General features: G+C 29.7%; 1 protein-coding gene across 1 annotated transcript; it reads right to left on the reverse strand.

Moving 5' to 3' along the window:
* Positions 1-6,065: 6,065 nt before the first annotated feature.
* LOC145116782 (equilibrative nucleotide transporter 8-like) lies at positions 6,066-7,524 on the reverse strand. Its single transcript, XM_079053102.1, has 2 exons — positions 6,952-7,524; positions 6,066-6,848 (listed from the first exon to the last, which is right to left on the reverse strand). The coding sequence occupies exons 1-2, from the start codon at positions 7,475-7,477 to the stop codon at positions 6,142-6,144; spliced, it is 1,233 nt and encodes a 410-aa protein (XP_078909228.1). The 5' UTR covers positions 7,478-7,524; the 3' UTR covers positions 6,066-6,141.
* Between the last annotated feature and the right edge of the window lie 10,309 nt (positions 7,525-17,833).

Here is a 17,833-nt window from a genome sequence, read left to right on the forward strand (position 1 = left end):
ACGGTCAAGGAGGAAAAGTGTAAGGTGTTGGAAACCAAGATTCACTACACTGAAAAGAAGGTCGATTATTTGCTACCAGAGAAAGCAGTCACGAGAAGTTGTATATCTGATGTTAATGGACTGCTTTCTGATATCATTGAGACCAGTGATCCCATGATTTCCATCACAGTAAGAAAGCATTTGGCTGAAAAGCTAAGACCGGTGTTCGCAATGTTGCACCGTTTGGAGGGTGTTTCGTTGCCGATGTCTTTTCCAAAACAAGGGGGTGAAGGTAGTTCCAAAGTTCAAACGGATGAAAACCCCAAAGTTTCAATTAAACCTCCTGTCATCAAGCAAGAACCAAAGAACAAAGAAAAGCTATTCACCGACAAACCTATTATTGATGATAGTGACGAAGAAGAGCCTGATGAAGCTGAGCTCAAAAGGCGGAAGGTTCGCGAGGCAGAGATAGACGAAAGTACCCGCATCGTCAGAGAAGCAGAGGAGAAAGAAAGAGCTGAAAAGGAAGCTCAGGTCACTCTTAAAAGCAAAATGCTATTATTTCCAAAATGGACCCTGAAGCGCATGCAAAACCAAGCCGTGGATATGCCAAGTCAGTATTGGTTGGATCCAATTGCTTCCTTTGATGTCCAAAATACACAGGATTCGCAAATAGACCTTTCTATCACTCCAAAGGTGTTTAGGTTTCGTGCCTTTGTAAAAGTTGCTAATGTACCTTTCTCAGACAGCACTGCGGATCAACTGTTGTTTGCCTTCTACTTGAAGCATATGAAGCCCCAGTTTGAGACTTGGAGTGCGAGCAAGATTGTTGCTGTGAAGGTTACTGGGCCAATCGAGACTGAAAGATTTCCTAATGCGAAGTTTAAAGTTGCGAAAGGATCTGCATGTCAAGCCTGCGAATTCACTCTCGCAGATCTGCCTTGCTTGAACCCCCATGATTGGATGGTGATATTCAATATTCTGTTGCGAGAGAATGAGAAGTACGAACCTGTGTTTTCCCATCTTCAACTTTTGATCAGGTCTTACATTCAGGAAGTTGGACTGTTGGATGTGGAAATTGCCACTGTTCTGAAGCAAAAACCAAGTGTTGTTCCAAAAGAAGCTCCGAAAGACTTCCAGAAGCTCAAGCCAGGAAAAATTTACAAGGAATGATGGTTTGTGGTATACACGTCTAGAGATCGTCCAAGAGCAGATCGACACAAGTTATTCTTTCATCTCGAAGACAAACACCTGTTTACTACTTCTTGTCTGGAGTTTATTTTGGAGTTGGTTGTGAGGTTTAAGGGCAACAACAAGCATGATATGAAGTGTTTCACATATGTGATCACTTGGTACATTCAAATTCGCAAGCTGCTGTTGAGTTTCATTCCCAAAGTCTATGAAGTGCAGAAGCGAATCAAGAACTAAAATGGCTATGGTTTCAATTGATGCAAAGGGGGAGATTGTTGAAGATATTAGTGTTGCGTCATTGGGCCTGTTTTGTCTAGTCCATTTTATAAACGAGTAGGGCCTGTCCACTCGTATTTAATACTACGATTATAGTATATAAGGTGCATGCATGATACGTATTTTAGTTAAGTCTGATATTTATCTTTGTAACCCTAATTTACGCCTCTACAGAAGCAATTCTTCATCGAGTTCTTCTGAGGTATGACTGTTAATCATTCAGCACCAGTTTGATCATATTGTGTTCTTTACCTGTTTTAATCTATTCGATCATTGAGGATTTATTTCTATCAATTGAGTGGATGTTTGTATTCATTGTATTATCATTTGGACGATATAAATTATAATATTATTTTATTGGTGGTTACTTGTACTATTAGTTTAATGGTTTGAACGTCTTAAAAAAATTTATTATTATTATTATTATTATTATTATATTGTCTTTATTTATAGAAATAGTGAGATTTCTTATATATATATATATATATATATATATATATATATATATATATATATTATTGTTTATTTTTTTTATATTTTTTATTATTTAGATTTTATTTGACATTTTGAATATATTGTTTAATGTTTTTTTTTTACAATTTGTTCGTTTAGATTTTTTTGATGTTTTTTTGAATAATGTTTTCTAGTTTTTTGACGTGTTGTTTGAATACATCTTAACTTTTTTTTTTTTTACGTTTTTTTTGTTTATATTTTTTTAAATATTTTTTGTAAAAAATGTAAAAAAGTTCGTTAAATGTGAATATTATTAATGTAGATTAGGTATAAAATTAATTTTTAATAGGATTAATAGATAGGCTAACAGAAATTCGTAAACGGTTTTCAAGTTATATAATGGTTAATTGGAAACTATATAACTCGAAAACGAACAAAATTTTTAAAATTAAAAAATCAACTCGAAAATATTGACACATGTGTTTGAGTTATAAGAATTCTGATTAGCATTTTCCATTTGGAACAATATGTAAAAAAAATTTCTAAAACAAAAAAAATTAAACTCGAGCCATTGACATTTGTTTCGAATTCCGTTTAGCCTATACAATAACCCTATTAAAATAAATAATTTTATACCTAATATGTGTTAATCATATTCACATTTAACAAATTTTTTATATTTTTATACAAATAAAGCTTTACAAAAATATATAAAAAAACAAAAGATCATAAAACATTAAAAAATATATTCGAACAAAAAATAAAAGTAAAATAAAATAATAAAAACTAGAAAAATTATTCAAAAAAATACGTCAAAAAAAATGTAAACTAACAAAATAAAAAAATATATATTCAAATAAAATTTCAAAAAGATATAAATCACAAAAATAAAAATAAATAAAATAAAATGTAAGCGGAAAAATATAAACAATTAAACATATATATATATATATATATATATATATATATATATATATATATATATACAGGTAGGTTCAAATGTTTCTCACATATATTGTGTGCTAGAATGCACCAATAAGAATTTAGTATTAATTATATGTATATTAAATGTTATCCATACTTATAATTCATTTTTATGGAAACTAATTAAATTCGTCATTAATGTCAACAATAATATTCTTTCAGAATGAATTCATATCTAAAAGAATGAGAGTGTATTCCAGTAGAATGAGTGTGTATTCTAGTAGAATACACTCTCGTTCTTCATATTCCATGCAACTTTATTGTATTTTAAGTGAGTGAGTTTTGAAACAAAATACGAACTTATATATAAAAACCTAGATGCGAATTTATTCTGAAAGAATGTTATTGCTAACATTAATGACAGATTTAATTAGTTTCCATAAAAAGAGAATTATAATTATGGATATCATTTAATATACATATAATTATGGAAATCATTTAATATCTATATTTATTTAATTAAATAATTATTTAATTTATTAAATTCCTATTGATGCATTGTAGCACACAATAAATGTAAGAAACAAAATAACCTAGCCCTATATATATATATATATATATATATATATATATATATATATATATATATATATATATATATAAGAAAATCAAAAATACATAAATAAGGGTAAAATGGTCTTTTTAAATGGACTGAGGATGTTCAGTGCAATTTCTTTAAACCATAGGGATTCATCTTGTCAAATTTTCAAAGATTGAACTGAAAGTGCAAATATGACCAAACCACAGGGACCAAAACTGTAATTTACTCTTAATTTAATTTGGTTCTGATCTAAATAACACCTTCCTACGGTGTAATGATATGGATCGAAAGTTCTAGTGAAACATTTGCTTACTAAATTAAACATGCATACAGAACAAGGTAATCTATACAGGAACGGTTTCTGGTATCTAGATAACTTTACAAAAAATAATCATCAATGTAACATCTCAATTCATAGAAAAATATATATGCATAATCCATGGGAGTACTTGTATCTTTATTAACTCAGAAGATATGCATAATCCAAGAAGAATACAAAGTGAGAAAAGAAAAGGCATTTCAGTTATATCCATGAAATATTGCAAAGATTTGAGATGGTAATCAGTTATAGATTTTGAATAACAATCAAACAGTAAACTGTGCAACATGGATTCAGTTTTTGGTAGGCATGTATGTGTTGAGTGAGTATATGCATTGAAACTTGTGCTGAATAGCAATGGAATGTATAACCAACAAGATCTCCATAATTCATTAACATTAAAAATGAATATTCAAGATCAAGTAATATAACTTAATTGTTGATTACATAAGTTAATAAAACAAGGAAAACTTTAGGTTAAACATGTTTATCTTAGAATTCTTACTAAGATGCAATTTGCATTGTGTTGATGCATGCATACAAATGTACAAAATAAAGCCTAAAATAATTTCCTTGTAGATTATAATCCTTTATTTCATTCAACTTGTTGGACACTAGTTATTAGATGAATGTAGTTTTTAATCATAGTTTCTTCATCTTGTTGGATATAACCAATGTATTTTATTGGATATAACTTTGTTGGATATAATCGATGTATAGACAGTTGTTATGCTTGTGGTGGTTGTGGTCTAGATTATTACTCTTCCGTCTGCCACCTTAAAATCCATGTCTACTGTATAGAAACACACTTCTACAGTAATATATGGGTTAATGACCTATGTATACAATAAATACTTATATATTTGATCAAATTTACTAATATAGGAAAGGATGGATATTAGTATATATACATATATATTGTACCTTAGTGTTTATGTTTATGTAAGCCCATTAATATACATGGCCCAACCCATACTTAGTATATTGTTCCATTTATATTGAGGAATTGAATGTGAAATTGTGAATGAATATCATGAGAAAACACATTGCATGATATCAGAACTGTAATTAATTTTTTCTATTTTCTTTTTTAATTATCGATCATGTTTCTCTCTCCTATCTTCATCTTCCTCACCTGAATTCTTTCCCCCTCATTGTGCAACCTTAGCAGACCATACATCCATGACGACTTTCTATGATTCCTCTGAGAAACCTTATGGAATTAGTTTGCATGAAATCATACGTCCCCCTTATGTTAGATATGGGCTAACTATTGTGGTGCGTGGCTCAAGTTATTTTAAACCCACTGTCTTAGTTTTGTTGTCTTCAACCATGGGCCTCAACGAAGCCTATTATCAAATATGAGAAAATATGCATGCTTACTATAGATAGATATGAAAATCATTTTGTTTCATTAATTGGTACAATAGATCAAAAAAATCCACACGAGCGCATATAGTGATTAAAAAAAAAATCCACATCGTTGTATATTAGGTATAAATTAAAACAACACATATATTTATTATTATAATTATACTTCAAATATACCAAAAATTCTTGGTTCTCTCGACGATCCACAACTTTGCCTATATATGTAGATGTCAAGACATTTGTTTTGATCGTGTCTATATATAGAAACGAACTTATATTATGATGATATAATCAATGGGTTAATGATTTATTTATGGAATGAACTTACATATTTTTATAAAATTACTAAACCAATAAATGGATTGATTATCAACTTAAATAATCCATCTTCTAATTTGTCTCCAGATTTTTACAAATTTTTTAATGAATGAATTTATAAAAAAAATTAAAAAAAAATGATTTACAATTTGAATTGTATCATAGCTACATAAATCAATCCATTTCATTAATTTAATGAAAACATGTACTTCATTTACATAAATATAATAAACCTATAACTATCAGCCTGGATATTTTATTATAATTACATTTTTCTTACACTTCAAAAGTACCTAAACGAGATCTCGTTTATTTTATTATAATTACATTTTTCTTACACTTCAAAAGTACCTTAACGTCTTCTATCCTGCTTTCAGGTATGTATGTATCATCAACCCGGAATTCGTTATATATCTCTACACTCAATGATATATCTTAAAATAGTAAAATATTGATCACAAGTTTGTAAACTAGCTTTATAACTATAAAGTAGCTTTACTAGCTTATAAAGTAGCTTATGCACCCCAATCACATTGTTACTCATTTTTTGAAATTAGAAATTTGTGAACTGATTTCAAGGATTTTTAGGAGAAACATAAAAATATAAACTTGAATTCTCATAAAAACAAAAGATTAAAAAACTAAAAACTAAAATGCTAATTTATTTATAGATGACATAAGTCACATAACCATTTAAATCATGGTTGAATTAAAGCAGGTTCCACAACCAACCAAAAGCCGATCCTACCACTAATCCAACAACCAAAGACGTTTCCATAGCAATCCCAACAACCTCCGACTCCTCCACCGGAACCGACTTCGGCGCAAGAATCATAAGCACACTCGTGAGATACCCATTGCTCACACCAAGCATCAATGTCAAAACGATCACCGGAAGTTCACTACTCATCCATTTTGGTCCATGTATACACCCCATAAACAACGGATAAAACACCACCCTCGCCATACAACACCATATCGCCCCCTTACTCCGCCGTGGCAAATATATCGCCGTCAAACACTTCCCCAAAAAATCACCAACATTAAACGTTGTAATCAGAATTATAGGATACCAATCCTTGAAATAATCGGAACTAACGTTTTCACTCAAGTAACCTGGGAATATCGACAACGAGACTATGTAGATCACAAGCCCCGCCGTTATGAACCACCGGATCTTCTTCACCACCACCCAAAAATGTGTCCCGATTGCCATGTGTCCGGTGGCTTCATTCCGGGATTTGTTCCTGTAGTATCGTATCACCGGCAGTTTGTCCAACACGTTGGTGCAGATGACGCAGATAAGTACGATGAGAGCACTGAACACGAAGTAGATCTGTGTGCTTGTTCGGAGTCCCTTTTGAGTGTGGGGAAGTGACCCTTTTGTAATAATCCTCAATATTGAAACCATAAGACCTGAAAGAATTAAAAAAACAATTAACAACAAAGAATGATATATCATATATATATAGTGATAATGAAATCGGACAAGGATGATTTTAGGAATGAGATAGCATACCGGCGGTGGCATTGCCGGCGAAAACAGCTTGCATGTAGCGTCCAGGGAGTTCACCGGTGGCTCCGACTAAACTTCCGCCCACCAGACCATCGGCTAAGCCGCTGACCATTACCATTGAAACAAGGACCACAAATGCGACATTTGATCCTATTTCGGATTGATTCCCGTGATCGATCCAATCGGTCACCGGCGCCACCATGAGAGCTGAAATAAACAAAGCCTGGCCTACATTCATCCTGGTTCTCACCGATGGCAGCTGAATCCGGCATGATTTGGGCCAACAGAGAAGGGTTAGAAGCACGGTGACGGCGGCGCTCATGTAGCCAACGGAGAAAACCTTGTTGATGTGTTTGGTGGGGTAAAGGTACTGGAAGTAGTCGACGGCGGTGATGAAAGCGTTCCATGGAACTAAATAGCCGGCACCGAGAAAGAAATGGATCATGTATGCGATCCGGTAGGTGTCTTTTGGCTCCACGTCGTGTATCTTGTTAGGGTTCATGTCGACCTTTAAGTTTAGACTCTCCATTCCGGCAGGCGGAGATAGGTGCACCGACCACCGTCTGGACAGGACTGTCGGAGTACGCGAAAATAGAGAGCAGTGCTATCCATGACTGGATTTCTTCTGAACTTATAGACTGATTTTGCATGATTTCATGTTCGCCAGAATATGCCACGTGGATATGCTGAAGAAAGACAAATATTCGACTGATTTTCATTTTGAAACAAATGGCGTAAGGTTTTAAGTATTCAAGATGTATGCAACTTCTTGTTGCTGCTCACATTTATTTGGGTGAATGATTTTCAAAATGACTTTATGATATCGTATATATAGTTAATTGTGAACGTGATAGAATAGATTTTAGAATATAGTATTATTAACACTATATATAGTGATAAAATAATCACGTATTTTAGTGTTTATTTAATTTGATTATAAAATGACTAAGACATTTTTGTTAAAAAAATGTGAGTTTTCGAGAATTGAAGTGTCTTTGTCATGAGTTTTTGGGAGCTTTTATTAATGTGTTTAAAATAAATAAATAAAAAATTGTTACTTAATACAAGTTTTAACTTTTTATTTTAAAAAAAAATTATAATCTAAAAGTTACCTACGTAGTTTTGAGAGTTCTTTAGCTTTTATCTTTTCTATTTTATATATTTTTTTTAAAATGACAATTATCTGTGCAGAATACTCTACACAAATAAAAATAAAGATTTTCAATAGAGAATTTTGAGTTTTCTATCACCAGCTAGTTTTAGGAAATATTGTCATAAGTGATTATCACTTCGCGGAGTGCATCTCTTATACATTATTTGATTTGTAATTATCATGTTAATTGACAAAGAAACGATATTGTGGAATATGGATCTATGAATTCCACTCATGTATCTATGTTTACAATATAAATTATACATAAAAGGCAAATTCTGATAAAAACATAAAATAAAAATACAAATATAGTAAACAACTCATACACTAAACGTGTAAAGTCTATAAATAAGAAAGAATGAAACATGTGAAAGATGACTAAAAAGATAAAATTACACGTATCTAATACAACAAATTTTAGAAACACCGATAAATTTTAAATTAAATTTTATTCACTATATCCATATCTAAACTTTTGAAATATATAAATTTATTAATTTATGCTCTGTTCTGAGAATTCTGGATTTCTTGTAATCTGTCAACCACTTAGCATTTTAAGTAATTATTATACATGATAAAGTTTAACTGCTAGAATATAATACATTAAAAAATTGCTATCAACCAATTAGGATTTCAAGTAATAGAATTAAAAAATTTACAAAATAAAATCAAAACATTGCATTCAATGCATTGTCACCAACTCATTAACGTTAAAAAAATTCTCAATTAATGTGATGATATATTTTTTTTAACGAACAAATAACTATATATATCTACGTTTTTTTGGATTTGAACCCAACACTTCCTTAATAGTTAGATTAGAACTTTCATGTATATATAGAATATAATTCAAAACAGTGTCACACATTGATATATCCTTCGGTCATCGTGTGTCGACCTGAGGATGCCACTGTGCCACATAAATTAAGGTGGATAATATTTTAGCAACCAAGTTTCCAATTTCAGAGACGGAAGGATCCGTTGCTAATCCAATACATTTTGTTTACCAACCAAATAGCAACAAATTCATCTAGGATAGTGATAGATATTTAGCGATAGAACATAGACAAATAGCTTGTATCAACAGATTATCAACGCTCACATTTAGCAAAGATTAGTACTACAAGGCTCAGGGATTAGCGACAAATTATTGTGATAGAAGGCCGTCAATAATCCGTCCCCAGGTTAAGTATTTTCAAAAATAAGCTTTAGAACAACAAATAATCAAGTATTTGTAAGGAAAATCAAATTATTATATCTAATAAATCTAAATCTTCTTCTTCTACTCTAATAAATGAATGTTTTTTTTGCCACTTGTCATACTCTCATTCAATTTGCCAAATGTCATTTTATGGTTATTTTGAATTAATTTTTTTTTCATATGTCATTTTATGAGTTTTCTATTTTATTAAAGTCTATATAATATTTTAATGTAATAATTGCAATAAATGGATATCAATTTTATTAATGAATTTACCTTTTAATTTCAAAATTCTCAAAATTAAAGCTTATTAGTTTCTTTTGTTTATTTATTTAAATTATTTGTTTAAATTTAATAGATAAAAAACATTTTCATTATAATAATTCATTATTTTTCTGATTTTCTTATAAATTTAAAGTTCTTAAATATTTAGACCTTCATATTTAACTTTTTTTTTAAAAATTTACTCATATAATACATGAGTCTCACAACTAGTTTTCAATATAACAAAAAAAATAAACATATATATAGAAAGATTCCAATAATAAATTTTAGAAACAAAAAAACTACTGGTACGAATCAGGTGGGTTGCCTCCCACGCCATCTTAATGAATTTTCAAAAATAAATATATGTGTGCATTTAAACACGGGCTTAAGACTCTTTACGTTCTTCTTGTGTTTGTCGCTGAAGACATTCCTACATCTCATATATGGTTGCGTCTTCTCCTCTTGAAGTTTGGTCTCCTAAACGTGTAACAAAAAAAAAGTAAAATACACATAATTAGTGAAAAATAGTGATTAAATTAGCAATGTACATACTTGTTTTATAAAAATAAATAATAAAAGACTATATATATATATATATATATATATATATATATATGTGTGTGTGTGTGTTATGTATGTATATATGTCGTATGTCTGCATATATCAAAGTTGTAAAAATCAATAGGCGATAGTTAGTCAGTCGACCAAGTTAAAGATTAATCTGTATAGATGGTGAATAATTAGAGATTCTAAATTATAAACTAAATTTATTTAAAAATAAATAAATATCACCAAATAGCAAAGTATAAGTTATTGCATGCTCACTCATATACATATCAAGATTACACATATAAAAAAGTAAACGTTATAAAAAATAAAAAAAATTATTCATTTTTTGCTCAGATACAAAGAAACTGAGATAGCATGAAGGTCGATATCAATATGACCAGAGAAACATATGGGGAAACATGACAAAAGTGAAAGAGATATGGAGATGAAATTAAGACATTTAGTTTACCATTAGCTTATTTTCATTTTTTTTCTTTTAGTTAATTCTATATTTTTACAAGATTTTCCAACTGTTAATTCTTCTAAAACCCAAAGGATTATATATATATATATATATATATATATATATATATATATATATATATATATATATATATATATATATATATATATATATAGGGCTAGATTATAATGTGGATGAACAACTATTGTGTGGACGTGTGGATAATGCTATTTTATGAAAATTACTAAAAAAATATGTTGTTTAGTAATGTGAATACGTTCAATCTCACAGAACTATTGTTATTTTAATGGATTCTCACCAATTCTAATTCATTTTTGTTCTCATTCATCGTTTTTTATTTATTTTAATTCTTACAGAATACGACTCAATAAACATCCTGATAACATTCTGACAGAATGAGAATAATTAAAAAAAAATGTATAATAACCTTATAGACGATTTAATTAGTGAAAATGCTTAATAATTAAAATAATTATATAAGATTGAACGTATTCGTATTATCAAACAACATATTTTCTTTGTAATTCTCACAGAATAGCATTATCCACACGTCCACACAATAGATGTCAATCCACATTTGAACCTAGATATATATATATATATATATATATATATATATATATATATATATATATATATATATATATATATATATATATATATATATATAACCCCCCAATTTCCATATATAGATTATATAACAAATAGTCGTTTGAACATCTTCCAAGATCAATTCTGAACTTACTTATAGACTAAACTACAACAAAAGCAAAATAAAATAAAAATAAGATAAAATAAAGTCTTCAACCAAAGAGTTTCGGGTGTTACGTCATTGCGGAACTCCTTTGTCGTCTTGTTGATCAATCATTCTCCCCAACCTTCTTACTGCCACTTGTTAAATAGTTTCATGGGTTACGCACATTTAAAGTTTCTAAATGGGCAAACCTAGGGCCTAGTGAGTTCGTGTTGCACATACATGTCCATCACTTAAAAAAACAAAAAGTTTTATCATATAGTTTCAATAAATCATATAACAAACATATTATCCGAGAACATAATTTAGGGGAGCGATTAATTATCTAGAGAAAGAATCAAATGTTCATTTTCCTTCTCCTTGAGACAACTCATCATCCATTATACTCAAGTATTTTAAATATCCAAGGAAATAAATATAATTCTCAATTCTCATCCCCGCCGATCACACACATCCGTCATGCTCACGGCGATTAAACACTCACTCGTTCCCGCTGTACATGTCATCCATAAAAAACACATACAGTAGATAACAAATCCAGAATAATATTTGCACGCAAACATACTTATCATAAAACATATTGTTAATAAATAAATAATAAACGCATGATAAACATTTACGTGCGAACAACCATAGAATACGAAACACACACCTCGTAACCGATAAGTTCTAACCGAAGCTTTATTGCTAACCTGCATCCTATATTCCACCAACAAATTTTCTAAGGCAACATCCTAGAAAACATCATATGTGTTTGTTTTGGCTCAACTATCCACGTGTCTCATTCGACCAACTAATTATCATTCAATTTCGTTAATTACAAATAATTTTTTATAAAAATATTTTATCTTTTTTTCTTTTTCGAATTCCCATATTAATAAGCTTTGACCCCTAAAAGTTATACTCAAAATCAAAACATTTAAACCTTTAAAATACAAGAAAATATAGTTAAGAAACAATAATAATAATAATAATAATAATAATAATAATAATAATAATAACCAACATGCTTATAAAACCATTTTTGATACTTCCGTTTCCATCCTAAACACATGAGATTTATAAGAAATTAAAATTATCAAGTTGTTAACAATTCAGGGACTATTTGTGAAAACTTTCAAAATTACGTAACATGGAAAGAATTAACAGTCATTAAAACCAGGGTTACTGTTCTTAAAATTTCAGGTAACAGGCTTGAACATGAGGCCAAGTGGAAATGCCTACATCATTTCCAGTTGGGCTACAAATAGTTTTTGCTTATTTTTGTATATTAAATATTTTTAAAATAAGTTACGCACACATATGTTTTTTAAAATAACAAATCCGAAAATCATCTCTTCTCTACACGAAAAATCACTATTTTCTGTCATTTTTAAATACTTTGAAGCTTGAGAACTTATGTAAAATAATTTTATAAAACCACCATTAACCATCTCCACTTCTTACTAACATGTACCCAAATTTTTCAAAAATCAAATCTATATGAATTCAAGTTTTTTAACAAAAATCAAAACACTTCAAAATCATCATCAATTAAACTTCTAATGGTCTGATTAAAAACATTAATTGGAACCAAAACACGAAGTATAGATGTATAAACCCAATCAAAGGACTATACCAAGCTAAAATCAAAGAATCATACATGAATTTGCTAGAAAGCTCCGAAAATTTTAAGAAGTTTTAGCTCCAATTCCTCCTTCGTTTCTTCACCATTTTTTGCAACTCCAATGGGGTTTTCATTCGATTTCTCAAGCTATACATAATGCCTAAGTTTATAACCGATGAAACCCCTTCATATGCTCGAATTTTACTTCCTCAATGAAGGTGACAGATTGAATATTAAACCTCATAACTATCAACTAATTAACTCATTAATCCTTGAACTAATCATTTTATTATAATGATGTAATCTAATTACATATATATTTATATATTTTAAATTTGAGTTATCAATATATATATATATATATATATATATATATATATATATATATATATATATATATATAAAACACAAAAATCCAAAAAAGAAACCCAAAAAATAAAACTTTCAGATATCTATTCTTTTTTTTTTTTTACTTTATAAACATTAAGTATCTGTACACTGAAAAAATGATTTACTTAAAAAAAATTAAACTTTTTCTGCTAAAATTATATATATATATATATATATATATATATATATATATATATATATATATATATATATCTGTGTGTGTATGTGTGTCTGTGTGCGAATGCATGTTTGCGTGCGATTTTGATGTTCTAAAATAAAAAAAAAGTCAGATATCTCAAAGTATCTTTTTATGTATTACTATTGATTTTTTAGGGCTTCTATGATTTTTTTATGATTTATATATTTTCTGTTGAACAATCTCATATATCTTTTATATATATATATATATATATATATATATATATATATATATATATATATATATATATATATAGTTTGGTTCTATAAAGAACCAACAAAAACCAATGAATCATTCATGAGCATCGGAAATCCAATTATTTTTTTAGTTTTTAAGTTTTTTTATCAAAAAAAAAATCAATTATATCAAAATTTATAATGTTTGTACTTTATAAATAGACATGTTTATCAATATAGTGTTTTTTTAGGTTTAGTTGGTTCAGATTTACACATAAATTTACATTGTACCTTTCTTTAAATAATTCCTTGTAAATCTCAACCAAGACCATTGCGTTTAGTTTCATTTCATTCATATTTTTATTGTGAATATTATATATATATATATATATATATATATATATATATATATATATATATATATATATATATATATATATATATATATATATATATATGTGTGTGTGTTTTTTTGTATTACATATTTATACGTATTTATGTATTTTTTAAGTTTTTTTATATAGATGTTTATTTATTTTAAATGTATAACCGTATTATTTTTACGCGTTTATATATTTTTTAGTTCAAGTCGTCTTCACCATTTCATCCAATTCACACAGTTTCTTCGAGTATGTTTGGATGTTTTTCCTGCATACCCACATATTTTAAGCTTTTTTCATTCGTTTATCATGCAGTTAAACATCAAATTTAAAAAATTTATGCACATACGAAAACTTGGGGTTCCCTTAATGCCACATGAGACTAGTGAAATTTTTGTATATGCATAAATTATTATTTTGCTTTTTATTCGATGTTTAATTTCAAGATAAACAAAATAGGAAAACCTTAAAATATGTTGGTATGTAGGAAAATAATCTAGACATACTAGAAGAAGTTGTGAGAATTTGATGAAATGGTGAAGACGACTTGAAGTAAAAATATACATAAATACGGTAAAATAATATGGTTATACATTAAAAATACATAGAAATATATAAACATCTATATTAAAAGCTTAAAATATACATAAATACGTAAAAATACATATAAATACTTAATACATAAAAATACATAAAAAAATATGTAAAATACATAAAAATACATATAAATATGTAAAAAAAACATGTTTATATATTTAAAATATATAAAAACACATAAACATCTATATAAAAAAAACTTTAAAAAATACATAACTACGTAAAAATTTGCAACATCTAGTTTGTAAGTATTCTTTTCATAAATTAATCATTTAAAAACTTGGAATTTTGTATGGCCACGACGAGGCATTAGGTAGGCCACGACTTGATATTAGATGAGGAAGAACGCATATTAGATTGATGGACCAGGGCGTAGAAGATGTTGGCCATGATTAGGCATCGGTTGGGGTTCAAAACCCTAGATTTCGGATTTGATGCCCTATTTAAAGCCACTAACTCCTATGATTGTCTCATTTTGGTAGCCTCCACCCTCTAATATAGAATCCCCTCCAAACCCTAGCCTCCATATGTTTGTTTTGAGTGTGTGGAGCCACTTTTGTGAAGGATGAAGGAAGAACGAGTCCAATTTGGTGCTAGTGTGCTTGGTTCCAGCTTAGATCTTGCATCTTCATCACATTCTGATCTTTTAGAGGTATACAGTCTTCACCTTGCTCGTTAGATCTCTATATCTAGTGCTAAGTCATTTTAAGAGCTTTTTCGCGCATATCTTCTTGTTCTTGGTGTTTGAGTGAACTCCAAAACCTTTGTGTACCTTATTTGGTTTCTGGACCATGGTGGTGGTTTGAAAGAGGGCTTATATGACTTAGTTGGGTGTCCATGCTTTTGGTGCAAGCATTAAGACCTTAGGAGTTGAGATCTTGGCTTGTTGAGATGTCTTAAAGGATAAAGTTGGAAACTTTATCCATCTTGACCTTAGGAAGGTTCAAATTTCAGATTTGAGGTTAAGAGTTAAGAGCTTAATCCATTAAGTTGTGAGATTCCAGTTCCCACGACGTGGAGCCTGGTGTCACCACGACTATTTTGTCGTGTAGTTGCCACGATGTGGCCTATGTGTGTCCACGACGTAGAGGTCAGATGGGGTCTGACTTTGACCGTTGATCGTGGACTTTTTGACCAGTTTGATTTTTGGTCAAATTTGGAGAAGTGTTGAGCCATAGTCTGAGATTTAGCTTGTGATTGGTTTAGGAGGTTCGTGTAGCTGATTCAGTGGGACTTTAAGTAGTAGATTTTAGCTCTTCATTTAGGTGAGTCTTCTCACTATATTTACTTGTGTGGTAGTGTATACATGCTGACCGCCTAGGTCTTATTTGTTGATTGATATTATATGTGAACTGAGTTGCTAATAATTATTGGAGTTCTATAAGTCCATGAGACTACTGATAGTCCCCAAGGTTACTGATAATCTATGAGGTGTGTTTTTACTCCACAAGGTGTGATGTTAGCCCCCGAGACTACTAATATTCCATAGGGTTGCTGATAACTCATAGTTGTTTATATTGTGAAGCTGTATGTGATATTCAGGACAACCGATAGCCCCATTGCTACTGATAATCCCTAGCTGATTATTATGTTGTGTTTTATATGATATTTTAGGGAACTCACTAAGCTTTTTCCTTATAGTTGTGGATTACATATTTTTGCAGGTACTTATCGAATTATGATAGCGGAACTATATACACACATCAACAATTTTATGATTCGAGATTCCGCATTGTCTTCTTTATAATTTTGATTTATGAATGATGGTTCATGAAAAAATGGTTTGACCTGAATGTACTTTTATTAAAAATGGGTGTTTATATTATTTCAAAAATGAAAAAATTTAGTCTAGAATTTGGGATGTTACAAGTTCGTATCAGAGCCCTAGTTTGAGGGATTTGGATAAACACTCATGGGATTCCAAACTTAAACTATGGATATGAGAGTCTTACTAAGCCTTTTTGGAAAAGATTCATATCAAGAAAAGAAAATAGAAGATGCGATGTATACAGTCAGTCGGAGCTCATAAAAGTGATCTCCCAAAATATTCATACTTGCTTTATATGTTGTATTTGAGTTGTTATTATATGTGTTATAGTATGATGTGCATGTTATAAGTTAGGCTAAGGATCTACTCAGGGCAGTATGCTAGAGTGCCTGCTTAGGATATATGTGATGCGTGCAATTAGCTACACCTAATTTTAAATTTATAACCTAACTACTTAACTAACTAAAATGCACCTAGGCATTGTACGTAGTCAAATTATAGAATAGTTTGGGTAAGTCGGGTTTCGATCACAGGGAACGGTTTTAATTAGCTAAAATAATTACTCTAAATTAATCTAAAATCAAACAATAATTAAAAAGGTTTTTATCCGATTTTGCAAGATCATACTAACTTAACTCAAATTCAATCAATAATTAAAAACACTCCTGTTTAGTTCGAATTCACTTCTTCTTTATGGTTAGCTAACAATTATGGATTATCAAGTTGGTTATTATTGTATTAGTAATTTAAGTCTAAACTTACCAATATTAAACTAATTCATGTAAAACTATGTATGGTCACACACAATCAAACACAGAGCCAGTTTTGGATTATGAATATGCTATGTAAGATTATGCAAACACAATTATGGTCATAATTTATGTTCTCTAGCACAACTAAATTTAATTACTTTAATTACTATCTAAGATTGGTCAATCTTAGCTCTAGCAATTCAATGTTCACTAAATCACTAGGTTTCAAGTTCATGTAATTTAATAATCACTAAGCTACACAGAACATGAATTCAAGCAACTAAAGAAATAAATATTAACATGGTAGGTAATAATAATCAACACAAGCAAATTACCAACTAAGCAAATCCGTTATCAATAAGCTAAACCATAAGTCAGAAGCTTCATCTAGCTAAACAAGAGTAGCTAGATTCAGCTGCTCATAGCAACAGATAAACAAACACAAATCATAATAGAAGTCATAATAAATGTACCAAACAATAAAACTATTGATGTACTCTTCTCTTCCTTGGTGGTAAAAGCCTCTTCCAGAACTTCTTCTCCTCTCCAAATCATCTCTAGGTCTGCCTTCTATCCACCAAAAGTTCCTCAAGTCGTAATGGACAAGAG

The sequence above is a fragment of the Lactuca virosa genome, chromosome 5, assembly GCF_052849685.1.
Source record: "Lactuca virosa cultivar CGN04683 chromosome 5, Lactuca_virosa_CGN04683_v6, whole genome shotgun sequence".
In the NCBI taxonomy this organism is placed as follows: domain Eukaryota; kingdom Viridiplantae; phylum Streptophyta; class Magnoliopsida; order Asterales; family Asteraceae; genus Lactuca; species Lactuca virosa.

What these genes read in the sequence shown, in the direction of transcription:
- LOC145116782 (XM_079053102.1), bottom strand. Translation starts at nt 7,477, where the DNA reads ATGGAGAGTCTAAACTTAAAGGTCGACATGAACCCTAACAAGATACAC. An exon ending in CGCCGGCAATGCCACCGCCG is followed by an intron (nt 6,849 to 6,951) that starts GTATGCTATCTC and finishes TAATTCTTTCAG; the next exon opens with GTCTTATGGTTTCAATATTG.